The sequence below is a fragment of the Merops nubicus genome, unplaced genomic scaffold (genome assembly GCF_000691845.1).
Source record: "Merops nubicus isolate BGI_N331 unplaced genomic scaffold, ASM69184v1 scaffold21234, whole genome shotgun sequence".
In the NCBI taxonomy this organism is placed as follows: Eukaryota; Metazoa; Chordata; class Aves; order Coraciiformes; family Meropidae; genus Merops; species Merops nubicus.
In genome coordinates this window covers 10,616-36,806 of record NW_008602562.1, presented here as the reverse complement: position 1 = coordinate 36,806, position 26,191 = coordinate 10,616, and the positions used below count along the sequence as shown (strand labels likewise).

Below are 26,191 nucleotides of genomic sequence, written 5' to 3'. Positions count from 1 at the left end.
TTGCTCTTCCAAGCAGGTGTGCATGTATTTTTCCTCATTGCTAAAATTCAATTTCCAATAATAATTTCCTAATTAAAAAGATACCATTATTAGAAGTCAGTGCAGTCAGCAGAAGTATTTGAATTTTAGCTGAGGTATTCTGAAGAGAAAATGCTGTCATTTTTAGTTTATTTTTCTTAAAGTAGATATGATTTGCAATGGATAGCTGCAAAAGCTAGCTCCAGGACAGCGTTAGCTGCTGCACTGAGTTGGCTCAGCTCTGTAATTTACTGAATGATTCTTGAATGTGCTGCTTGTCCCCTTTGATTTTTGTTTTGATTAGCTTTTTCTTGGAGGAGCACAATAGACCTTTATAGCTAACAAGCTAAAATACTGTGGCTTGCTCTATACGTTACTCACAACTGTGCATTTTTGGAAGACATCAGCCTATAACGTTTGCAGTAAAAGCCTTGAGAATTCTCTGTGGGCTTTAATTGCATGTGTTGAGGAGGTTACTTAGTAATGAAATTACCCTGGGGAAGAAGTGGCCTTTTTATGTTCACCAAGCAGAAAGTGAAGCGTGAATTGGAGGGTCTGTGCCCATCCTCACAACGTTCAATGAAGGAGCTGTTCATGGGCCCATAGAGAACAGAGCCTGTGTGGCTCTTGTAAGAGTGTTCTTATAGCCCAGGTGACTACTGAATAGTTTTAATTAAAACTTAGATCATTTAAATGCCAGAGTGACCAAGTTGTTGTATGAAGAGTCTCAAAACAGAAAGTTTGGGATCTGGTTGGTTGGGTTTTTTCTCTATTCTAAGTCAAAGTGCAAACCACGTTGAAGTGGTGCAGGAATATGGTTGTTGGGGTGGGCTTTGGACCTGACCCTGCAAGGGGCAGAGTTACTGTGCTGTCGTGTTGTGTTCATTCTCAGAGAATATAGGACTATTTCATATTGTCTAAAGGCCATGCTTTATTCCACATCCTGTAAGGTACCAAGGGTCTGTGTCAGACCAAGGATTAGATGGTAGATCCACGTGGAATGCGTTCACTGCAGACTGCCTTTGGTTGGGCTGAACTGCTCAGTTTGGTGTCGGGGTGGGAGAGCACTGCCTGTAAATGTCCATCCAGTTCCTTGCTGCCTTCACCATATCTAAACCAAATAAAGCTGTCACAGAAGACTGTGACCACACCCAAGATGACTTCCTAATTTGGGGCTACATACTCTGCGTGTTTGACACAAGATTTAAAAAGGAGATTTGTGGAGGCAGTGCTGAGTAGATTAGAGAGCACCACCTTTACGTTTTCAGCCCATCTCAGTTTCTGCTCCAGCAGCCTGATAATCCCCTCCTTCTCCCCCTTCGTTGCCTTTTCTTCCACTTTCTCTGTGTAGCTGTTGGTATTTAGAAATCTTGGATCTGTCTTTCCGTTCATTCTCTTGGTCTCCTGGAGTATCATCCTTCCCATACCTTTCTGTGAGACTGTTCTTCCTGTTCCCACTTCAGAATCCTTTTGGTGCTGCTGCTTCTTTCTTGGCTGTAGGTCTCCACTGTTCTCCTTCCTGACATGCCACCTTTTCCCCAGGGTCTTGGGCAGCAGCTTCTACTGTTAGGTTTTAGGTTTGATCCCTCTCTTTCTTCCTGTCCATCTCACATGGGCTGCTGCAAATGTCTAAGTGGAGTGGAGGGAGAAAATAATAACATACTAGGGTAAATTCTTTGGCTTACTGTACAAGCACCAGTTCACATTGTGCACTCTGAGGCAAGAATCACTGGGAATTCCAACACTGTGATATTTTTTCTTCTTGTAGATGTGTACCTTATAAATAACTGTATGTATTTCATGAATTTTGTTGCCTTTAAAAATGTCATGTTGTGTTTAATTGCATTGATAAAAGTTCTGCACTGAGTAAACTGCACAGTTATTCTGGTCTGTTTGACAGCACTGCAGAGCCCTTCGGCACAGCCTTTGTTCAGGTTTGGTTCCCTTATTTAAGGGAGATTGATATATTAAGAGCAATTTCAAAAGATGAATGCAGAACCAGTGAGAAGTTCTTTATAAAAATAAAAACTACAAGGAGATGAGCAAATTCAGTGTGGAAGGGAAAATGGGACTCTGGTGAGAGCTGATAGTCCTGTTAATATATTCCTGAATGTTGTTGAGGTTAAAGATCAACCCTTAAGGGCAGAACGAGTAGTGTGCTTGTGCTGCAACAAGCAGGAGTCAAAGGAGTATGGAAATGTATCTACAATGGAAGGCTTAGGTAATGAATTGGGTTGCAAACAAAAACTGTACAGTTAATGGAGAAGTCAGGCCTCAACAAGGTAGTGTCTTCTGAGGCAGTAGCGATATTATTCAATGGTGCTCCCTACAGAGTGGATGAGAATCAGTAAAGCATGTCAAATTGCTACCAGCCCCCTCCTCCATCTTGTGTGAGTCAGTGGATTCTATTTAAGTGAGAAATTGTGCTTCAAAATGTTTGGAAACATATGACTGACCTGACTTCAAGAGCTGTGCATCCAGGTATAAAAGACAAGAATATGTTCTCTAGCACAAAGGACTCCCTCAGACCTTAGTTCTCTTGCCATCTTCAGTGTAAATATTTGTAGTAATTTTATGTCGTTGTTTGTGTTTTTTCTCTTTAGGCTTGTAAATACTACAGTTCCCCGTGGCATGTTGTGAACTATAAATATGAACAGTATTCAGAAGACTTTAGACACTTACCACAGTAAGATGTAGCTCAAGTTCTCCTTTTTTATTACTTTTGTCTTATTAAGTTTGTGTCATTTTACTGAGCTTTGTCCATATTTGCACTTTCCTTTCTCTTCCACGCTCTGCTTGTTTTACTGTATTTATAGTGCTTTGCATTTTTAAAAAGGGGAAGAAAAGGTCCTTTAGCAAAAGTTCAAGACTCTGCAGAATTCACTAGTGTCAACAAACTCTATTAGTGCTGATTCAAATCCTTGGGAGCTTATTTGCATCCTCAAAGCACAGTGGATACGGGAAGGCTGCCTTTCCATTTTCCTTAATAATGCATAAATGTCACTCACCTTTCACTGGGATTCACTCTCCTTTTAGTTACAGTGTGTAACAGGGGAGTAGGATTTCACCCAGTGCTCTGTAGCTGCATCCTGCAGAAGAGTTGGGTGCAATGTGCTCAGAGCACGCTGGTGAAGCACCCAAGCAAGGAGGCTGCAGGACTGGGCAGGTCTCTGGGCATCCCTGCTGTGCTCAGAGGCAGGGCGTTAAATTCAGTGGAAAGGTGCTGGGAGGAGAAGGAATGAATTCCTTGATGGAATGGAAAGAGATTAAGAATATGGTGCCCGTTCCCTGACGCTTGGGAGTTTCTACCCTGCTCCTGTTTCTGGCAGGGTTGTGTCACGTGCCCTAAAGACTGTTTTAGGGAATTAATGAAATCACTGAACTGAAATCATACCTCCTTTCCTGCTGTTCGAGCCTTAAATAGTGATACTGAGTGACAAAGGTTGTTACATGCAGGTAACACATGAATGGGTGCTTCAGGCTTGGCTTGGGTAGGAGCTGGTACTAACTAAACATGTTTTGTTGCAGGAGTCAATAAACTGATCCTTGTGATCCCCTTTGGTGGTGTGTCCAGAGGGTGTTGTGCTGCAGGCCTGCCCTCACACCTACGTGTTCTTTTCAACATCAGTATTTTGAATATGGTAGTACAAAAAACCCTTAAGAGCAGTGTTGCTCATCAGAGACTATAAAAATACCTTTTCTGAATTATGCAGTGTCCTGATTGTTGTAGACAATGAATGCATTTTGTGCTGGAGCAGACTGTTTGCAGTGTAGGACTTCCCCGTTCAACCTGGAACTTCTTCACCCTTCTGAAATGTGCATTTGAGAGACACGGCTGCATTGCTATGCACAAAAGTGCATTTTGGCTGATTAAATAGACCCTCTTCTGCAAAGGGTGTTTTAATATGGTGCTTAATGTGATTTGCTTTTATGAGTTCATGCTCTAGGGATATTACAATGTCTCATGTCTTCCTCTTCTCCCCTTGCATAGAGGATTATAACAAACACGAGATCTTCTGTCTAGTATCCAGAACACAGCCCTTGGGAATGGTTTGGGTGCAACACTGGCTGGTGTTTCAGAAACAAAGTTATGACAGGAGACTCTATATTTTGGTTGCCAAAAGTTGCCATGGCTTTTGAGCTTAACATACCTTAAACAGGGCTGGTTTGGACTCCAGCTCATTTCGTACCCTTTCCAGCCTCTTCAGCATCAACACACCTTGATTTGCACGTGCACCTTCGGAAGTTCAGTGGTTTAGACAATCTCCTCACTGAAAACAAAGTGGCTCGGTGTGTCCTCGTGGTGGTGTTGCAGCTCACTGGTGATAGCTCAGAATGCATCTCCATGGAAGTAGTGCTGGGGCACCGGGGAAGAGCTCAATAACGTGTGCACAGCAACATGGCCAAAACGTTCAGCAATTGCTTTAGTTTTTCTCTGAGTGTGTTCCTCCTTTGATGTTTTTCTCAGGTCTTTCTACCCCTTAAATTCCTCTCTGTGAGCTCTCACTACCTCTTTTTAGACATTTTTTTGTGCTTTGTGCTGGTGTGTTCATGTTTCTTGAGCAAGTGGAAGGGTAGAGGAAGAACAGGGGTTGCTTAGTGTGTGCTGTGGTGACAGTATGTCTGGGAACAGAAATAGTCATTAGCAAAGCTTTTGTTGTCCTTCATAGAAAACCTGGAACATAGAATCACAGGACAGTTTGGGTTGGAAGGGACCTTTCAAGGTCATCTAGTCCAATGCCACTGCAGGGAGCAGGGACATTTGCAACTAGAGCAGGTTGCTCAGAGCACTGTCCAACCTGGAATGGTTCCAGGGATGGGGCATCGACCACCTCTTTGGGCAACCTGGGCTGGGGTCTCAGCACCCTTTTGGGTGATGTTGGATCGATTTGGATGCTACCTTTGGGTAGCATCAAGGGCATTAGCACTGGGGGTTTGTTTGGGTCTTTTTTTCAGCAGCTCCTGTTACTAGCAGATCCTCAAGCAGATGTGTGCAGTGGTCTTATCTGTCCATGTGGTCAGAGAGCTTCAATCAGTCTTCCTACACATCACCCAGAGAGCACTGTGGTGCATGTTTGGCTCCAAATAGTTAATAAACCAAGAGAGCTTTTGTCTAAAAATGTGAAGGCTTGAATGGTGTTCTCATACTAGATAGGGTTTGGCTTGAGATTTTTTTTGGGGGGTTCCTTTGGGTGGGAGAGTGTGTTTTTATAAGATTTATTTTTTTTAAGAGCTGCCCTTGGTTCCATTGGAAAACCTGCAGTAGATTTCCATCAGTTAACGCTTTTACAGATGTCAAAGATGTCAACAGATTGCAAATGTTGTTTTTATTCAAAATATTGATCCGTTGTTTACATTAAATAAACATTGAAACTGGAACAACCTGAAAGAGAATTAACCAGTCCTGTGTTCTGTGTGTGTGCTTGGTTCTCCTGGCTCTGCCCAGGGCCTGACTTGGGTGGTGGTGGGTAGTCACATCCCGAGAACACCAGCTTTGAAATGGGGAGAGGGAAGAGGGATGGGTGTTGCTCATCACTCTGCTCTTCCCAGGCTGTTGCTTGGGTATGAGCAATCAGAAAATGAAAAGGGTGAAAGTTACCTTTTTTTCCTTTCTTTTTTTAAAAAATGAGTGACACGTACGTTATGTGGTAGCATGGGGTGAAATCTGCTGAGCTGAGGGAGGAAGCTAGCTTAGGAGCTTGTGGTTTCTCAGCTTCTCTCTGGATTTGCTTCCCTGTGTGGTAGGGTCGCTCTGTTCCCATTCTCAGGCTGGGCAGAGGAAAGTGAGTTCTGGAAAAGCTGGTCTTCCTGATAAATAATGGTATTTAGCATGACGATTTTTGTAGAATTTTGTATGATAACTGAAGATCTCCAAGGTGAGATTTGTCATCTTCAGGAATTTGGAAATAATGTTGGTATTTCTCAGGCCACAGGAAAATCGATATTTTTTTTTCTCCATTTAAAATATCTTTGAATTTTTGTCATGTGTATTTGGCTGTTACTGAAGGTTTACCTCTGCCACAAGCTAAATACTCCAAGCCTAAGTGAAATTACTTGTGTGCTTAAAATTAAGCATGTGCTTAAGTGCTTTGCTTTCTATGTTCTTTATTCTCAATTAGTTTAAGGCTATGCTTGTCATATCGAATAGTAAAAAAATACCTTGAAATATTGGAGAAATGCAGAAGCTTTAGGCTGTATGTTATAATGTTCTTCTTGGTTAGAAAAAGCTGTTAAATAGTTCATCCTCATTCACTTGACAGCCTTAAATGGGATATCCCTTGGAAATTGTTTGGGGTTTGTTGCCTGTGGTGTTGGAAGAACAGTGAAGAGAACAAGAAGTGGGCAGGCCCTCATTTGTACAGAGCTGTTGTGATTTCATAGTGTTGGGGGGAAAATAAAAATGATACATGGGTCTTAAGGAAAAAGCTGTAATTTGAAACTGTTGTGGTTTGTAAAGGAGGTAGTACAATCACCCCAATAGGTGTACGGAAGGTGCCAGGGGCTCGGGGTGATTGTCTCTCTGAAATAGCAGGTACACAATTTATTTATTTTTTTTTTAAATTAATAATTAGAGGCTTTTTTCCTCCCCTCCCAGCAATGAGTGTAGACCAGAGAAGCTGCCATCCCATTCCTTTGAAATCGATCATGAAGATGTGGACAAGGATGAAGTATGTATCCCGATTTTTTGTGTTTGTTTTTTTTTTTTTTTTTCCCTGGGGGGGAGATGTTTATTACTTCAATATCAAATTAAAAACTATAATAAACACTCATTATCTGCTATAAAATATTTCATATTTTAAGTAACACTGAAGTTAGTGGAACAGCTTTGTCTCTCAGGTCCTCATGTGCCCAGCAGGCATATTAATAACATCTTATTTTAACAAGAGTGAAAGGATGATTGTTTGTTGTCAAGCAGATATTCACACATTACAATTTTCTTTCATCTTAAAATTCAGGAAGTAAGTCCATGCAATATTAATCATGTCTTTCCTACAGGATACAACATCCCACTCATCTTCCAAAGGAGGTGGTGGTGGAGGAGGAGGAGGCTTAGCAGCAGGAGTTTACAAGTCTGGATGGCTCTATAAAGGGAATTTCAACAGCACTGTGAACAACAGCATTACTGTGCGGGTAAGGGACAGCCTCCTTCCCTCTGCATTCCCTCTGGAATTATATCCCCCGAGGCACCCTTGGCTGCCCTTGTCATCTACCTGCTTATCGCTCAGCTTTGATTACATTGCTTGAAAGGATGGTGACCTCGTGCTGCAGCTGCCTGCCAAACAGGGCGACTCAAGTGCAGTTGGGCATTATGTAAACCCCGTGAATAAACTATAAGTGAAAATAACCTGCAGTATAACCATTACCCTTCTTTTTTTTCCCCCCACTTCAGTCATTCAAAAAGCGCTACTTCCAGCTGACGCAGTTGTCGGATAGCTCGTATATTATGAATTTTTATAAAGATGAAAAAATATCCAAGGAGCCAAAGGGATGTATTTTCTTGGATTCTTGTACAGGAGTCGTGCAGGTAAGTTTGAGTTTATTTCGTTGTATTTTTTGGGTGTCAGTTAAATTTTAAAAGGCAGGTTGAAGAATACATGCATCGATGGAGCAGTGGTCTCATTAGCAGGTTCATGACATGAAAACACCATTAGTGTTCCTCTTTAAATTGGTGCAGGCACTCAGACTGACAGGTCACAAAACTCACAGTTCAGTTATGGTAACAGATCACACATATGCTCTTTGCCCATGGCTCACAGGAGAAAAAATATCCTAAAATGTTCCTTTTCAGGGAAGTTATTTTCTTAGCTGCCAGTTTTTGCCTCATGCTTGCTAAAAGAGCATTCACTTCTTGTGGGTTAAAGAGACTCGGGTTACAAAGCATTTGTTGGGCAAGTGGTAAACTGATCCTGTATCCTGAGCCTCCTTGGAGCTCATCACTTTTGGAGGTGAGAGAGTCTTCCAGGCAGCAGGTAGGACAGAGACTTAGTGTTTATTTTGTCTTGGAAAAAAAAAGAGCCTGAAATACCTGACACTGCCTTTTTTTTTGTACTCCCTAAGGCTGAGTTCTTAGGTTTTTCCCTCCTCTTGCTCTGCCTTGCCTTTAATTCTGTTAATGTATTCCTCTTTTTTATTTTTTTCTTTCTTTTATCCATTCTAAACAAGATGTTATATTGAACAATGTGTTACTGCGTTTGATTTAGTCCCATGTGTCACTAAATAAGGCAATTCCTTTTTTTTAATCTATGCTTTATTCTTTATCACATGACCAATAAAGATTGAAAAGAGTACTAGTGCAGGCTGTTTTGAAGGTTGCTTTGAGTGAAACCTTTCAGGTCATGCAGGGGATGCCCCTTGATAAACACAAGCTTTTGTTGCTTGGGAGGTCTCTCCTTCACCCCTGAACAGGCCCTTTTGGAGCAAGAAAAATCATCAGTAATTCACTCTGGGAGCCAATAAGCCAATATTTGCTGGCAGCCCCCTGCAGAACCTCATTCTTGCACCCAGGAATGTGCTCAGCTCTGTAAGGAATCGCTGTGTCCCCTGCGTAGATCAAAAGGGTGTTTCTGTTTTCAAACAGGTGTAGGACAGGATGGAGTTAAATGTGTAGAAGGACAATGATGTTTGCCTGGGTGAGTCCATTGAAAGATTGAAAGACCCTAACAGGTAGATTGGAAGCGTGGCCGAAGCCATAGGGAAGATTCTTACCCAGAAACCCTGTTGAGAAGTTGCTGAGTGCTCCTGCTTGCTGGCAGTGTGTGCTTGCTTTTAAGATGGGTCCAAACCAGAGCTCGAGCTAAGCTCTGTAGCATGGTTTTGGGTACAGATTTAATGCAATCCTGGAGGATACCTGTTCTGCTGTGGTGTTTCTGATGACATTCCATGACAGCAGAAATGTCTTCACTGCAAGATTTCTGGCCTCTTTGTCTAGCCTTTGACCAAAAAGCTCAAGAAAGCTTGGAAATCCTCCTCCTGAACTTGGCCAGCCACCTCCTAAATCTACAGTAATTGTCCCAAGCTGTCTGAACTGTATGTTCTCTTCTCGCCTACCCCCAGACAGTAGTTTGGGTTGTTTTCCTTTGACATCTAGAATGTGATGCACAAATTTATGAGTTATCTGCACTAGTGAGAAGTGAGCACCTTAGCAGAGGAGGGGGTAATACGGTGAATATCATCAGCTGTCAAAGCCTGTGATGAACCTAAAATCATGGGGCTGAAAACAGAAACCTGGCTGAGAGTTGCCATAAGCAGGGAGACAATACAAAGTGGAGAGAATTGGATAAAACTTCAGATCAAAAGGAAAACTGTGTTGTGAAAGTTTGGATTTAATGAATTTTATTACTGCTATAAATCGTTTAACTCGCTATGAATGACTTTGAGCTCCTGTTTGATAGGGGTTGAATATATAAATTGTAGTAAACATCCTGGAGAAGTAATCTCCAGATAAAATACAAAATACTTCCAAAACAATTCTATTATTTTGGAAGAATGACCCTGCAGGCATTAGACTTGATGTTTCATTTATAGCTCATCCATAGTTTCTTTTGGAATCTTGTGTTGTTCCCTTCTGGAAGAAATTTTAAGCCTGAAATTAAGTGTTGAAGATTACAAGCCAACCTCAGGGTCCACATACCATATGGAAGGACTTACAGAGAAGCAAACTGAGAAATGGTGCTTTTTTTTTTTTTTTTTTTTTTCCCTGTTAACTGATCAGGAAGAAAATAGCTGGCTTTGGATTTGAAACAGAGACTTTGCTGTAGATCTCATCTGCTTGCCAGAAGTCTGAAGTGCAGATGGAAAAGTGGATATTGAAGTTTTCCTGCCCTAATGTTCTTAAGATTCAGCATACGAGAAGTATTGCTCTATTAGATAATGTCTCATGGTGTTACAGTACCTGGTTTAAAGGTCTTGGCCATGTCTGTAAGGGGAAGTGCATAATATGGACAAGAGATGCATTCCTCTTAATGTGCTTTGTACTTTCTGGAGATAAATGGAAACGTAGCATTTTTCTTTACAGATTGTGCATAAATAAGTGTACATAATCCATTTATACCAATAATCTCTCTTTAAAAATTTTAACTGGCCACCACCAGTTCTTGGCATAGTTTTGTTCAACTTGTAGTTCTTGGTCTAGCCCTCATGCTTTGTGTAGTATAAACAGGTTCTAGTGAAATTTTAGTCCTTATTTTACATTAATTTGAGGGTATGTGGTGATTGGAGGATTAGAGTGAATTCAGGATCAAGAAAAATACTGGACGCCTAAGAATCAATAGCTACAAAACCTAACCCTGTTCTTCCCCTGTTTTGAGTGGACTGAAGTTTATATCCCTGGAAAAGAAAACTCAATAAAGTACTTGAGAGAAGAACTATTTCCTAGCAAGAGAATTTCCAGTAGCAGAACTAAAATATAACACACACGCTTGAACATACACAAAACCAATCCCAAGTCAGCCTGAAAAGCCAAGATTTGACTGACTCTGACCCGAGTAGCTCCAGAAGAAGCTGTTCAGTCATAACTGATTCCTGAGCTGGGTCATGACATGTATTATAAGGACTGGAGCAAGTGATTAACAACAGATTGGGCAGGAATCTTCAAAATCATCTCTGCTGCTGGAAAAACAGTGCTCATGGAACTTTCTTCTTAGTGTCTTGGGTTCTTGGTCTCCTCTGCTAATCAGTATCAGATTTTGCCTCTGTTCCTCCTAAATAAAAATCTATCACTATCATCCCACCATCTGGTTTAGAATCTATTCTTAGTAACTTGTTGATACAGGACTGTACTGAGAGATGGTTATAGTACATGGAACTACAGGATTCCATTGCTTTGTTATTTGAGACTGTTAATGAGGAAAAACATATATGAGTGAAATGACCAGCTCTGGGGTGGACGGATTGGTCTTCATTTGCCAGCATCACTCCAAGACTTGATGTGTCAACAAAGTGATGGCAATATTCTGGAATATTGAAAACCAAATGGTGGCACTGATGTCCCTAGGTAGTGGCTGTCAAGCTTTGATGGAGTGCTGCAGGTAGGACGCATCAGTGTTCTCTCAGGTTTAAGCAAGGAGGGAGACAATGCAACTGCTTCCATAAGACTAAGAGATAAAAGCCTCACTAATTTTATAAGTTTGAGCAATGAAACACATTATATTAGATCAAGTCACTTGTTTAATTTTATTGAGCTGTTTCAGTACCTAAGCACCTGTTAATTCTTAGGACAGAAATTGAATGGATTAACCATCTCCTGTAGGTCACATCTGGTGATGCAGAACAGATCTTGGAACTCAATCTGGTGCCAGTATACTGGGCATTGGTTCCTGCTCTCTGCTTGAAAAGGACAGCCTTGCAATGACTGAACAGCACCGTGCCTCACCTTGTGCCTCCTGCAAAGAATTGTTGAAATGGCCTAAAGTAATATTTAAATCCTTCTAAGACAAAGGTGGCAGGAGGAAGGACTCACGTGGAGGGGTTTGTCCCATTTTAATCTTCTGGAGAGATTTAGTGGTTAAACTCTACTCCAAGTTTAGACTCGTATCATCCAGAAGCTCTTTCATAAAAATACAAAAAGAATAAAATTATGCAAAAATGTTCTTAGCCTAGCCACAATATTTCTAACTTCATTAGACGCTCAGAAATTGTTGCCTTTATGTAGCTTGTTGACAGCATGTGTAAACATCTCAAAACAGCTGATTTTATAAATTGTTCATAATTAACTTTGAAGAGCCTGTTCAGGTCCAGCCTCAGCAGAGATTTGATTGCATGCTGACTTTGCTTGTTTGAGTTTGGTGAACTCAGTCGTGTTCCTACTGAGCAAATATTTGTATGACTTAGCACGACTCAGTATCTTTTGGTGTGTCTGGTGTGCTGATAAAGGTGTAGGAGACTTGGGCTTTAGAGATGTTCTCTCCAGACAACCCACATAGCAATGCTGTATTTCACCATCAGAGCTCTTTCATTATCCACTTGGGAGATGCTCCCTTCTGTAGTTTGAAGTGCTGTCCGTAGTTGTAGATTCTGTGGGTAAATAGATGATGTGTATTTGGCCATAGAAGAACTTAGATGCTCAAAGACCCAACAATAAATTGACATGAATTTGCATTAATATCACACTACTTGGATTTTCTTTAAACCCACTGAATTTTGCTTGAATGTTGTTTCTGAGCAGTGGCCCTATACAACTCCATCTTATAGATTCCTTTTTCAGTATTATTTTATAATTAGTTCTAGCTTTTATTTTTCTTTTCGTTTTGTCCCAACAGAATAACAGGCTCAGGAAACATGCCTTTGAGCTGAAAATGAATGACCTCACATACTTTGTGCTGGCAGCTGAAAATGAGCAGGATATGGATGACTGGATTTTCACTCTCAACAAAATCCTGCAAATAAATCCCGAGGGGACTGTTCAGGAGAGGAAAAGTGCAGATCTCACCGATCTGAAACTTGGTAAGAGTGAATAGTCTCTTGCATCGTTTTTTTTTTTTATTTTATTTTTATCAAGTGCAAAATATTGAGCCTTCAGCTCTCACTATTGAATCATTTTACCTGCCTGGGTCTGCAATAGGTTCTGCAGCAATGGATTTCTGCCCAAGCAGCGCCAGTCTCTTGGCAGTCCCCGGGTGCCATCAGCTGCCTCCCCATGGATCGTTTCCAGAGGAGGGGGGCAGGTAAAGCTGCTCCCCACAAAGTCGACAGGAGCACCGTGGCTCTGCTCAGCAAGTGCAGTTCTGCTTCAGATCCAGTCCTCCTCGCCAGCGAGCGAGCTAGTGCTGTGTGCTCAGATTCTGAAGGGTTTTAAAGAGTTTTGTGCTGTAGAGAGGCTAAACCAGTCCTTTTTCTAGCGTTTTGTTTTCTTTAAAAATCTGGAGTTAATAATGTAAAAAAAAAAAAATCCAGGCTGTGGTACATTTGCTCTTCCCCTGGGAGCTTTTTGCCTTTTCATTCCTTTCTTCTGTGAGTTTGTGTATTAATATCCTTTCACCGTGGAAGAAAGAGTTGGGTGCTCTGTTATACTGCACTCTTCATGTGGCAGTAACTCATTCCTCCACATAATAAATCCACATTCTGTTTGGATCAATCCCAGATGAAATTCTAAGACTGAAAATGCTTGAAACCTTAATACAGATTTGAACTGCTTGCGCTCTGAGATGAATCAAAGCTTTGAATCCACATGCATCTGAATTTTAGGGAAGCTCAGAGCTAATTGAAGGCTTTAGCCTAGTGTTTATAAGAAACTCTGATTTTGAAGGGACAGGATGCTCTCCATATAGCCAAATATGTATTTTATAATTTGGAAGCACAAGAGACTTTCACTTCAGAATCAGAGAAGTACTTTTGAAAATCCCACCCATAAGGAATATTAATGAAATAGGAAGAAGTATGTGCATAAAAGGTCAAAGACATAAGGCTAACAGAAAACAGAAGTCTCCACTGGTAAAAACCCTGATAACAAGCACCAGGAATGTGCTATGGAGTTAACTTGTCAAAAGGCATGAAGCTGCCTTGGCAGAGGAGCCCTGAGTGGCTGTAATGCTTAGTTCCCACTGGGCTGAGTTACCTTGTGAGAGCAGAACAGTGCCTGGGCAGCTGAGCAGAGCAGAGGGGTTGCTGTTTAGTGCTGCTCTCCAGATCCCGAGAACTGCAGCTCCTGGAGCCCAGGCTGCATCCCTCCCTTCCCCAAAGAGCAGGCAAGGTCCTGCATGCCTCACTGAAGGCTCCATTTACTGAGGGTCCAAAGCCTTTCGGTTGGCATAAGCCCTTGGTGTTGCATTGGAGGGGACTGAGAGAGCAGAGGAAGGTGCCTTTGTTGTGGGTGTGTTCGTCATTGGGTGAGTGTGTCAGATCTTCCACTCAGTCAAGTCAGGCCTTGTGTTTGTAAGCTTAAATCTAGAGCAAGTTACAGTAAGCACCAGTGGGAGAGGAGGTTGAGGAGGACAGGGATTACATCGGTATCTCTTCCATTTGTTAGCCTGATGATACTAAATGGAATAAAAAGAAATAGCACAGGGAAAGATTTATTTTTTTTTAAACCCAATGGCAAAAGCAAATATAATAAAAACATTTGCCTATTTTTTCCTTGTGTTCAAGACCCTGCAGAAGTTTCGGTGAATTATGACTGCTCTCAGGAAGAGACTGATTCTTCAGAAAACACCTTGCATCCAGACTTTGCAAAAGTAAGGGATGTTACATTTCTCTTTACATGCTTAGCAGGAAGTGAAAAATGCCTCCTAATAGGTGATCATGAATGTTGTGAAAGGTTTGAAAACGTAGCACAGCCTGTTGTGATTGTCAGAGCCATGACAAAGGACAGGAATAATTTTCATTCTGAACAGCTTTGTTGAAATGAAATAAGCTCCACTGGATGTAAAGAAAGTAGGTGCTCCCTAGAGTGGTTTAATTTAGACCTGTGAAGTCAGTAAGGATTTGGTTCCTGCAGTTATCTGTGAAATATTTCCTCTTTTTAACTGCATTTCAGAAGAGTTTGGCCCTTGGAGAGCCAAGATTTCCTCTGTGACTTGGAAGGGAACAAGCTGTGAACTGCTCAACCCCTTCTGTAATTTCATTGAAAGATGCATGTGGTGTCAGGGGAGGCATTTTGTCCTCTGGATCTCATCAGCTGCTTTGTGTGGAGGAGATAATCGTAGACGGTGCTAAGAAGCTTTTTGATGAAAAGCTAGATTGGAAATATTTCACTGCTTTTTCTTAAATAAACGTACAATCTGTTTGTAATCTTCTGTCAGTGAGCTGCTATAGATACTATCTCCTTACACAGCCAAATGCTGTTTGAGGATGTTACTCCCACAGATTTGAGCTGAAAGTGAGGACAGAATTTGGTCTACATTTTACCATAGGTTGTATTCATTTTCATGAAGTGTTCACCTAGAAATTAAAAAAAGAAACAAACAAACAAAATGAAAAAACGAAATAATAACAACACTTAATGTGTGTCAGCAATGTTGTGCTATTGTGAAAAACTCAAAGTGTTGGATGGAACCTGAACAAGAGCATAGCCTGTACCATGTCAGCCAAGGTGGGTACTCAGTCTTGGGCAACCAGGAAAATTGTGGACTCGTGGCTCAGAGATTGGAAAATAAAGAAAAGTAAGTAAAAATGAAGTGCAAAGAAGACTGAAGGTATTGAACATGTTTAGACTGAGAAGAAAGGTTTCAAAGATACCATGAAGGATCTGTAAGGGGAAGGGAATGTGCAGGGCATACTTCATATGTTGGAGGAACAGCCTTGAATAGTGGGGGAAAAATTATCTACAGGTAGGCATAAGGATAAACTTCTAAAAGGCAGAGTTGGGAAGCACTATGTGGCTTTGGGAGGTTGTTGAGTTGGTTTTGTCAGAGAGCTTATTATTAACTTAGGCGTGTGTTGGTCAGAAATAAAATGGATATGACTGATGCTGGCTTGTGGTGGGTGGGGGGATGGATGGATGGATGGATGGATGGATGGATGGATGGATGGATGGGGAGAAGACTCCCAGCCTCACCTTTGGGTGCCATGCTGCATTAAGGCCAACGTACACTTCCCTGCTCCCCTTTCTGCCCTCCGCTGACAGGGGGGGGGTTTCTGTGGGGCTGGGTTTTGGTTTTTACTCAACTTGAGAATCCCTAAAGTGATTGTAGTACAATGATCCACTCTTCTGACATCTTACACAATGGGTTTTTTAGTAACATATATGAACTTGCATTACTTCACTGATCTATTTTGGGGTTTTTTAGGAGTATATCATAGCCTGAAAATCACTGCTTCACAAGCACATAACCTTCAAGGTGTTCTTGAAGGTGCTTTGGGATAATTGCTGCTGAAATGAGAAGTGTTATTTGAAGTGAAACATTGATCATTCATTTAGAAGTCTAACAACTCTATGGATTCCTGTGCTTGTGCAGACAACTAATTTATTATCTGTCACCACAGTACATCACAGAAACAGAAGAAACAGTGAAAGCCTCTCGAAATGCAGAGCGACTGAATCTTTTCTCTTTGGATCCTGATATAGTAGTAAGTCATTTATTTTTTTCCAAGTTCTTAGCAGTTTTAAAATACAGTGGTTTGAGCTAACAGTGTTAGCTAAGCCACCAGAGCGTGCTGAGTCCAGGAAGCAGCTGGGCATACTTGAGATGTCAGCTCTGAAGGGTGAGGAGAACTATCCATTGAGATTTCTGCAGACATTCTGTTCATATCTGATCATGGAATGGCCAGGGATGGAAGTGACCTCTGGAGGTCATCTAGTCCAGTCTAGCTAAACTTGGAATCGTTAAAGCAAACTGCAAATATTACAGGAGGAAAACCTTCCCTTGGACTGGGAATGTTACAGGGACATTTTTTTACTGTTAGTAATTTCACTGAACTTGACTTAAAAATGGCAACTACATATAAAAAGCAGTGGGAGGGTGCAGTTGGAGATACAAAAGGCTGTCGATGTGAAAAATTGCGTAGGTGGAAAGGCAGGAGTTCACTTTTCTTTTTATCTTAAACATCTTTATCATTTAGTGTCAGAGTTCATGATTCAAAGAATTCAAAGAACCCTTGCACTGGAGGTACGTTTGTCGGTGGTTCAACTGGAAATTTCATTTTAATTAAAAAGACTGAAGTAAATTTTGGATCAGCATATATTCAACCTAGAACTTGTTGTCAGTTAATGGTAGTGCCATTATTAAAAATATTAAGTGAATTGAAACAGTGCTGTGGTGTATAAGTGAGGGGAAAGGAGGGGAAAGTCTGAAGCCTGATCCCTAAATGTAGTGTTATAGTCTGAAAGTATGAGGCTATTTAATCTGTACAAAGAAATTACAAGCTGAAGTTCCAGAAGCAGTAATTAACAAAGAAAAAAATCTGTTCTAAAATTATAAGTAACTTAACTTGGATCCCTAAATATCTGTGTTAAGTCTTTTGCCTTTGCTTCCTAATCTAGAAATTAGGAATAACACTCATTGGCTGTGGTAGTGTAAAGGTATCAGCAGTGACTTGTGGAGGGTTTTGGGTGCTTCAGTGAATGTCAAGACTTCAAAAAATATCCTTACTTTTGGAATGCCAAGCTTTTCCTGTGTGTGATGAATTGCCCAACTTATTTCAGTCACTGAATCCTCAGAAAAAGGAGTTTCCAGGGTCAAACTCGGTGCTCAAGCCATTTGAAGAAAAGCCTGCAAAGAGGATCCTGATAACTTGCAAATCCCTCAGTTTGAATCTCCAGGCCTGTGTTACTGAAAATGAAAATGATCCTGCAACCAATGTAAGCTGTGCTTATTTCCTGGTCATTTTTCTTTCTCTTTGTTTTTCCTTTTTTCTGTTTTTCTGTGTGCTTGTTAGTTTGGAAAGAGGAGGTAAAAGGGAAGCTGTACCACACACGTGTGCTGCCTTCACTCCTCCTTCTCTGCCCATCCCTTTGGACGGGATAATGAAGCTGATGAACTATTCAATAAACACTTTGAAGCTGATCTCATTTGCAAACTTTTAGCTACAGTCCATGGGGAATTAAATGTGTTCAAGCCTTTGAGGATCCTTAACAATTGCTATAAGAAAAATAAGTTAAAACTGCCAAGACCTTTGTGGTAAGGCAACTGAATGTAGGTTACTGGTGAACTGTTGTTTTGGGTATTTTTGAGAGAGACCAGGACCCAAACAGCTTAAAGTACAGAAGAGAAGGCAAAATAGAAAGAACAGGATGCTTCCTCTAGTAGAAAAGTCCACCTAAAAACAGCCAAAAAATTTTGCTTACTTTAAGAAAAAAGGGCAGGGAAAAGATGTAGCTGTCAGTCCATAGCTTTTAGTTCTCCTCTGAAGCAGAGAACTTCTGAGAAATCTGTCCTGGCAACTCGACTTTCATACATTACATATGAGGCATTGATTTATTTTTTTTTTAATTGTTTTTTTTTTTTCATTTGAAGATGACCTCTACAGTGAGTGCATATTCAGCACGATGTGGTCAATACTCTTTTTTTGGCAGACTGCAATAACTGTTTAAATGAAGTCATGATAACTGTACCAAGGGCATGCAATAATTCACTACAGAGGCTGAATAAGCAGAGGATATTGTACCTGCCCTGCATTGCTCTTTACCTCCAAAGTTTTAAGATTCTGATTTCTGTACAGCTCAGAAGGTGTTATTCTGAGACCAATTTATTTCATCCAAACTATGGAGCCTCTTTGGAGGTTACTTACAGTCATAGGACTTAATGTCCTGGTACTATGCAATAGAATAAGTGGGTACTGTCAGAGCAGTTGGAATGCTTTTGGTTTCCCAGCAAAATGGACCACATGTTTCCCACAGAATAATACACCCACGCATTTGTGATTCTACCAGTAAACTTCTTTTGTCCACTAAAATTTGTCATCTCTGTGCCACATTTCTGACGATCCCTGAAAAACCCATCCTCACTCTCCTTTCCTTTACAATGTCTCTGAATCTACATTTTAAAAATCCTGTTATCTGTTGCTGTGGGACTCTATTTGTTTATTCTAACAATCATCTGTGAGAAATACATTTGTTCTTTATTCTGTGAGCTTTTAAGTCAGCTGTCAATTACTGTTTTGCTGCATTCTTAACAAACTACCTTTAAAAGCCCCTGAAATCACATGTTTGGAAACTAACTTGGGCAGGGGCGTGTGAATGTGTCTTTTTAATGACTCCCATAATATGTAAATAATAGTTATTTGCTTTCTTTTTTTCTAGCTCCAGGAACCTTCCAAAGGATAGATTTTACCCCCTTGCTCTCAGTTAGGGCTGTATTATGTTTCTGGTGTTTTCTCCAGGTAGAGCCTTTCTTCGTGAGCGTGGCACTGTATGATGTCAGGGATGGCAGGAAGATCTCTGCTGATTTTCACGTGGATTTGAACCACACCCTCGTTAGACAGATGATTTCAGGTTCCTCATTTTCATTAGAAAATGGCTCTGTTGAAAATGCAGACTCAAATGAAATGGAAGAACCACAGGTCAAGGGGTTCCCAGAAGAGTGGCTGAAGTACCCAAAACAGGTATTCCATGTGTGGCTTGCGTGACTGAGTGACTCGAGATTTATTTTAGTTCGGTTATAGCAGCATTTTTGTCAGAGAATTTATCTGTACTACCAGTGGTCCTTGTTTTCAAGGATACTCCTTTTTTCATGTAGCTGTGATATTTATATATAGATGCTTGATTTTTAGGTCCCTGTGTGGACTTTTAAAGCCATTTACAATCAAAACTTTGAAAAAAGGTAGGGTCCTTTAGAGAAACCACCCATGTTTCCTGTAGTCTTTGTGTTCATTTGCTGACCTCTCCCAAACCAGCCAAACAAAACTGCAATGTAATTTTGCAGTTTTGCAACCCCTAGATGCTGCCTTAGTCTCCAGGTACTTCCACGTTCTTGCTGTTGCTGGAAGCCTTGCCCCAGAACCCCACACATTACCTTTTCATCTCCCTGCCATTCCCCCAAGGTGTGACTGACCTAGGGCAGCCTTTCAGGACTGTCCAAGAGGAACAGTTGGGTTAGGTGATGCTGATGTGCTTCTTGACTCAAGTCAGTCTGTTTGTAGGGTGCTGCATGTGCACAAGCTCCCTTCAGCACTAGCACAGAGATTTTATTTTCCTTCTGGTGATACTGAATACACAGAGATAATAATCTTCAGTAATCCTTTCTGAATTGGGGCTGTTGTCATTTCCATCAGCGGAGAGCACTGGCACTATTTAATATCTCCAGTGTTGCTAGATACATTTTAACTGTTCTCTCTTTTCTCCACAGGCTCTTTTCTCCATAAGTAATCCTCACTCTGAGATCGTATTAGTGGCAAAAATAGAAAAGGTGCTTACAGGAAACATTGCCAGCAGTGCTGAGCCTTACATTAAGAATCCTGACTCTGTAAAGGTAACATAGCAGGAACATCAGTTCCATCTTTGTCAGCATCAGCCTCTCGGGAGCTGAAGGCTTTGCAGACCTCCCACTGTGTGGGTGCTGGAGAGGATGAACTCAGAGGAGGCCTGGGCCTCAGCAGGCAGGTGTCCAGGCTCCACTGGCTGGCTGACTGGAGTACCATGTTGTCTGCAGCCCACGAGTCCAGGCGTTGTGCTTCCCTGTGCTCCTTAGCTCCTAGCAGAGGGAAAAGCCCTTTCAGCCCTCCCTTAGGACCAATGAGTTGGTGCCCCTCGAGGAGGAGCAGAGCTGGGTAGGTACCTGTTTCTCTCAGAGAGCAGGCAGTGCCCCTGCTTTGGGCACCTTATGGAGTGGCATAATACCTGCAGCTAATGCAGTTCTGACTGAAAGGCTCTGAAGGGGTCTGTTTCAGCAGCAGCAGGAGGTTCATCTGCCATGGCTTTGCTGTCTGCCCAGAACCTTCTGTTATTGGCAGCCTCACGCTACATTATTTTAGGGGTGCTTCAGCAGAGAGCATGGATGTGCTCTCTGTGCTGCCTTTCAGAGATTATAATGATATGGAGGAAATAATTTGTATTTTCTTTTTTTTTTTAGTGTGCACAGAAAGTGTTAAAATCCAATAAACAGTTCTGCAGCAAGCTGGGGAAGTACCGTATGCCGTTTGCTTGGTCAGTGAGGTATGTATGAATTCTTTTCATAAATTTATAAGCATCTTATAGATTATTCTGCTCTTGGACTTGTATCCTTTTATTCTTTTCTACTTTTTCTGCCTGAAGCTAAGCAAAGCTGTCTCAGTGGTCCAAGACCCCAAAGGATCCTGCAGCTTTATTATTTCATTGCCCTATTTTTCGCACAGCTGAACGCTGGTTACTTTCTCATTAAATGTTACTGTGGTCGAATCTTTTCTTCAGGTATGTAGTGAAGTTGCCAGGGAGTAGCAAATGCAGCTGACAGAATGTCAATTTATCATGAGCTCCACCAGTGATTCGGTGCTAAAAATCACCAAAGAGATTTTGAAGTCACAGTTCTCACAAGAATTTCCGACAAAGATAGATATGTTCTGAAACAGGGTTGCAATGGCCACCTAAAATACTGGTGCACAGGTCTGAAGCTCTATTCTTACTGTGATGCCTGTCAGATTTTAGGAAAAAACCTAACAGAGGATTTGGAGGTTTTGGTGCCCCTAAGACAGTGCCCTGGGAGTGATATTGAGGAACTGTGCTTCAGGTCCTCTTGCATTTTCAGTGGTCAGTAGGTGACTGAGAGCTGCTATTTTCTTGTGTGGCAGGTCAGTTGGGTTTTATTGCAGGTCTGTGCAGTGGCAGTAATGGATTTTTGTTTTTACACTCTCCTCCCAGATAATTTCTTGCTGGTCTCACCAGGTTGAAATGTGAGACTTCTCCAACCTAAATGATTCTTCGATTCTGTCTTCAGCAAATCTCTCACAGTGTTTCTTGGGAAAAAAAAAATCTAACCAAAACAGGTTCTTGTCTTATTTTGTTTATCAGTTCTTAAACTTTTTTATTATAAATCACATTATGAAATAACATGGTTTAAAAACATTGACCACATACATGTGTGTAGAAACCTGTTGGTATCAGTGACGTTGCACAAGGAATTTATTTAGTTCATTGGGTCAAATTCTGCAGTCAGTTACATCTGTTTATGTATTAACATTACTCAGGACTCTCTTTGGTAAAAGTGAAGTACAATTTGGCCCTGTAAAATCTATTTCTATTTTCACAGCTTGAAAATAGAAGTTTCCACAGGAGACTATCGCACTACAGGGGAAAAAAATGATTTGGCTCTGATAAGTAGCAAAATCCTGGGTTTGGAAATGTGTTTTCCAGTTATTTCATTCTGGCTCTAACCACACTCCTGGTTTTGTATGGAAATTTTCCCCACTTTAAGCAGTTACAGATGGCCACAGTGAGATTTTTACGTATGCGTTCGGCGAGCCAAAATCTTGACAGTTGAGTGTTGTGGATGGGAGTGAAGCTCTTAATTAGCTCGTGTGGCATCCGGCTCGTTCAGGCGTCACCCAGAAGTGTGACTCAGGGTTCCTCCCTGCTTTCTGCCTGGCGTTGGTGGGATCTGGTGTCTGTAAGCTCACGCAGGTATAATTAGAGGATGTGTTAGAATTACAGCCTGTCAAATCCATCTCCCATTCTCATATTCCTGCCAGAGCTGCCAAAGTTTGCAAATATGTGCCTGAGCTACATATTGTAGATGTGGGGAAACTTCACTCCCAGGGATGAGTTTTTACACTATTTGTATTTTCCAAACTTTCTCCACCCTCGTAAACTTCATGTTTTAGCCTCACATTGGAATCCTGCAGCATCTTGTGCAGCTGCTGGTCTGGTTCTCAGCTGGTGTAGGTCAGTGTAGCTGAAGGTAGGATGGCTGCACTGATCTGCAGTAGCTGCAGGTCTCATGCTGATTAGCTAGTCCTGGGGGTGAGCAATGCTTCTACAAATTGTAAGCTACTACTTTAAAAGTAGCTTATTCAATGTTAAATTGTGAAGATTCTCTAGGTTTTCTATGCTTAAAGAATTTTTATGATTGTGGACTATCAGCTCACAATGTCAGAATAGTAGAGTCTTAGGATTATAGAATGGTTTTGGGCTGGAAGAGACCTTAAAGATCATCCAGCTGCAACCCCCCTGCCATGGGCAGGGACACCTCCCACTAGACCAGGTTGCTCAAAGCCTCCTCCAACCTGGTCTTGAACAGCTCCAGTGATGGAGCATCCACAACTTCCCTGGCAACTTGTTGCAGTGTCTCACCACCCTCAGAGTGAACTTCTCCCTCATTTCTAGTATAAATCTCCCCTCTTCCAGTCTGAAGCCATTACCCCTTGTCTGATCACTACAAGCCCTTACAAAAAGTTAGATACTGTAAGGCCACAAGAAGGTCTCCCTGGAGCTTCTCTTCTCCAGGCTGAACAGCCCCAACTCTCTCAGCCTCTCCTCATAGACAAGATGTTCCAGCCCTCAGATCATCTTCATGGCTCTCCCTGAGACCCACTCCAATAGATCTATGTCCTTCTTGTGGTAGGGGCTCCAGAGCCAGACCCAGCACTGCAGGTAGGGTCTCATGTGAGTGGAGTAGAGGAGGAACACTTTAAAGACTGAGGTGATATTTCAGTTTCTTTAATGGAATCTTTGTTTGTTTCCCCCTAACTGAAGACCTTCAAAATTTCTTCAGAATATTAGTTCAAAGAAATTTTTCATATTAAAATCACTCTGGTAAATAAGTAACAGTCAGTAAGGAGTCATTAATACATTAGGCAAAAATTTGACTCCTGGATTGCAGAAGGGTTTTATTACATTTCAGTTTGATTGGTGTGACAGTTTTCATTCTGAGATGCCTTTGGTATATTCATTGTGACAGGAGCACTCTCACTCCACCTGCACCCAGCAGCCTGAAAGGATCTACCAAAACAGGGTTTTGGTCACTTAACTGCAGATGTAATCCATGGAATACTGGCTGCTCCAGCAGCTCTTCAGCTTTAATGAGCCAGGGGAGTGGAGACACCAGAACAGTCTGACCAGCAGAAAGCCATCTAACTCTTGCTTGAGTGCACAAAATGTACTTGGTTTTAGGAAGGGTTATATTATTTTCAATGGACATCTTAATTGCTCTTGTAGTGGAAGAGAGCTTTACATAAATGGAGTACTGTGTGTAAGTCGGAGGGATAAAAGTGCTTGCTTGGTTTGTATGGTGGATAGATGCTCTCATGCCTTGAATTTTGTCCTGGGTGTATTATTCAGGCTGGGATTTGGTGCTGGACTGATGAAGAGCAGTTCTAGAGGTTGGTTATGCGGTACCCAGGGAGCACTGATGCTGGGGAGGGTGGTTGTAGGCAGGAGGACTCTGCAAAGCCCTTCTGACTGCAGACCAGAGTGGCCAGAGCTGATGGTGCTGTATCCCTGAGCCTCTCGGGAGGCACCACTGACCCAGAGTGAGCTGGTTCCAGCACAGACCTCCTGCTTTCCCCTTTCACACTGTGGACATCCCCAGCCCTGCCTTGGGAAGTGCCCCTGCACCCTGGGGTGCCGAGTGGAGGTTTGCTCAGTCTCAAAGCCTGCTCTGGAGTTCGTCAGCTGAGCAGCCTGGGCTTGCTCAGCATCACCTTGCAGAGGCTGAATCACTCCCTGGATGCTTTACTCCTCTCCATTATTCTGAAGAAGGAAGCAGTGCAGAGTCCAAGACAAATCATAGTGTCACCAGGACTGCAGTAATTATTAAATCTTACCTTTTTTTATCCTTTTTTTTTTTTTTTTTTCCTGACAACAGTTTAATAGGATTTGTAAAGTTGTGGCTGCCAGAAATTAGGAATTAGGTCTGGCTTCTCCCTAGTAACTTAAGATTTTTGACATGGCGTGTTGGTGTGGCCCTTACTCCCTCTAACTGCTGGAGGCAAAAATCTGATAGAAGAGAGTGGATTATTCTCTGCTGTTACAAAGAAATAAAATAGTGGTGCTTCTCTCAGTTAATTAAGTTAAGACACGGTGCATTTATACTTATCCTTGGGATCCTTTTCCAAAGGTTTACTCCATTATTTTGCATCTGGCAACAATTTGTGCTGGCATCAATTCTTCTTCTCACTGGCAGTGGAACAGAGAAGTAAATTAAGGAAGCGAGATTGGCCAAATGATTCACAGAACAGCACTTAGTGTCAAGAACATTTTACTTTTGTTAAGCAATGTTTTTGCATCCTACAGTCGAATCCAAGGTTCATTAATTTGGATAGCTGTTACATTATCCAGTCCAGCCAGCGTGTGTGACCCTTGGGGATAGACAAAGGGCACTGGAACGTTTTAATTAAATCCTACAAGTGTCAATGAGCAGGGATGGAAATATCTGGGAATGTTTTCCTGTGCACCCAGCAGCTGATACGTATTGTTCCAAGTTCTAGCTGGATATCCTTTTTTTTCCATTTCATTTGGCACTTTGTAGCTGATTCACCAAAAATTGAGTCGCCGCTCCACAGCATTGTTTACTGAAGGAAAACTAAGGCCCAGAGAGCTGGTGTCATACTGCTGGAGGACAGGCACCAGATTGAGTGCATGAGAGGGTTCTGCAGAGGTCTCCAACCTCATGCTGTAGAAGCACATGTTGTTTCACGTTGTGGGGAGGTGGTGGCTTTCTGGTGTGAAGCTCTGCAGCAAGCCCTTGAATCTGTGTCAGAATTCATAGCGTGGCCTTGTTAACAGATTATATGACAATTTCCAGTGTTCATGTGTGTGGGGGTGAGTGTTTATAAACATGTCATTTTTGTTTCTTTATAGGCCAGTGTTTAAAGATAATCAGGGAAATGTTGACAGAGACTCCCGATTCTCACCTTTATTCAGGCAAGAGAGTAATAAAATTTCCATGGAAGATTTGATTAAACTAATAGCAGAATACAGGAGGTAAGGAACAGTTTTTAAGTTGGTTTGAGAAGGAATAAAAGTGTTATACTATATAAAAGTGTGAAGGAATAAAAGTGTGCAGAATTATTTTGACCACTTTTTTTTCTTCATTTAACACAGTTTGCTGAAGTGGCCATATTAAATTAGTGTTTTTCACATTAGTCTGTTACCTGCCAAAAAGTGCTTCAGGTTGAACTTTCCAGGAAAACTGAAACGTCATTGGGCACATGAACAAATGTTATTGTAACCCAAAGATAGTGATTCTTTAAATGATCTTCCATCAGGGGAGATGCAGGTGAAGTAACCAACAAGAGACCATCATCTCAGGGAGAAAAAAGAAGAGAAAATACATAAAAAAACAGAAAAAAATGAAGCCACATTCTTTAATGGTTTCCCCACTCCTCCTTTTCTTTGTTTGGGTCTCCATGACAAACTGTAGGGTGGAAATTGGAAGGAAAAACTTGCCCAAATGTTTGATGGTGTGTAAATTAGTGAGTAGTGGTTTGGCTGGGTACTCTTCCATGCAGGTGTAAATCAGGTTAGTTCCAGAGCAAAGTCTTTGTTTGTGCTGGATAAGCAATATGAGAACTGAACCATGAATTTTTTCCTGTCCCTGCTACTTTAAATGTGCCTAGAAATAAATTATTCTAATTAACTTCTGTTCCATTTATATAAAATCAGATCATAGAAAGATTGAATGTCAACTGCAGGGGTCGGATCAGGCCCTAAATCTCTTATGCCATCTTACTGGTCAGGAAAATACTGAAATTCTCACTGGTCTAATAAGAGTCAGCACTGCTGGGTTTGTCTGTTTAAAGCATCTCCTAGGTACAAGGAATTTAGCATCACAGTTTTGGCACTTCTCTTATGGCTTGGGCACAAGGACTATATCTTGGTCCCTTTTCAGCA

At 41.5% G+C, this 26,191-nt stretch overlaps 1 protein-coding gene across 1 annotated transcript in view; it reads left to right on the top strand.

The window, feature by feature from the left end:
* Positions 1–26,191, top strand: part of LOC103771125 (dedicator of cytokinesis protein 10-like) — a 72,286-nt gene that overhangs the window by 37,423 nt on the left and 8,672 nt on the right. Inside the window, exons 4-15 of the mRNA XM_008938414.1 lie at positions 2,622–2,704; positions 6,614–6,686; positions 7,015–7,149; positions 7,409–7,543; positions 12,276–12,459; positions 14,101–14,186; positions 15,937–16,020; positions 17,096–17,251; positions 18,772–18,993; positions 19,737–19,859; positions 20,460–20,542; positions 25,160–25,282. Coding sequence (XP_008936662.1) covers positions 2,622–2,704; positions 6,614–6,686; positions 7,015–7,149; positions 7,409–7,543; positions 12,276–12,459; positions 14,101–14,186; positions 15,937–16,020; positions 17,096–17,251; positions 18,772–18,993; positions 19,737–19,859; positions 20,460–20,542; positions 25,160–25,282 — 1,487 coding nt within the window. The remainder of the gene's footprint in view (positions 1–2,621; positions 2,705–6,613; positions 6,687–7,014; positions 7,150–7,408; positions 7,544–12,275; positions 12,460–14,100; positions 14,187–15,936; positions 16,021–17,095; positions 17,252–18,771; positions 18,994–19,736; positions 19,860–20,459; positions 20,543–25,159; positions 25,283–26,191) is intronic.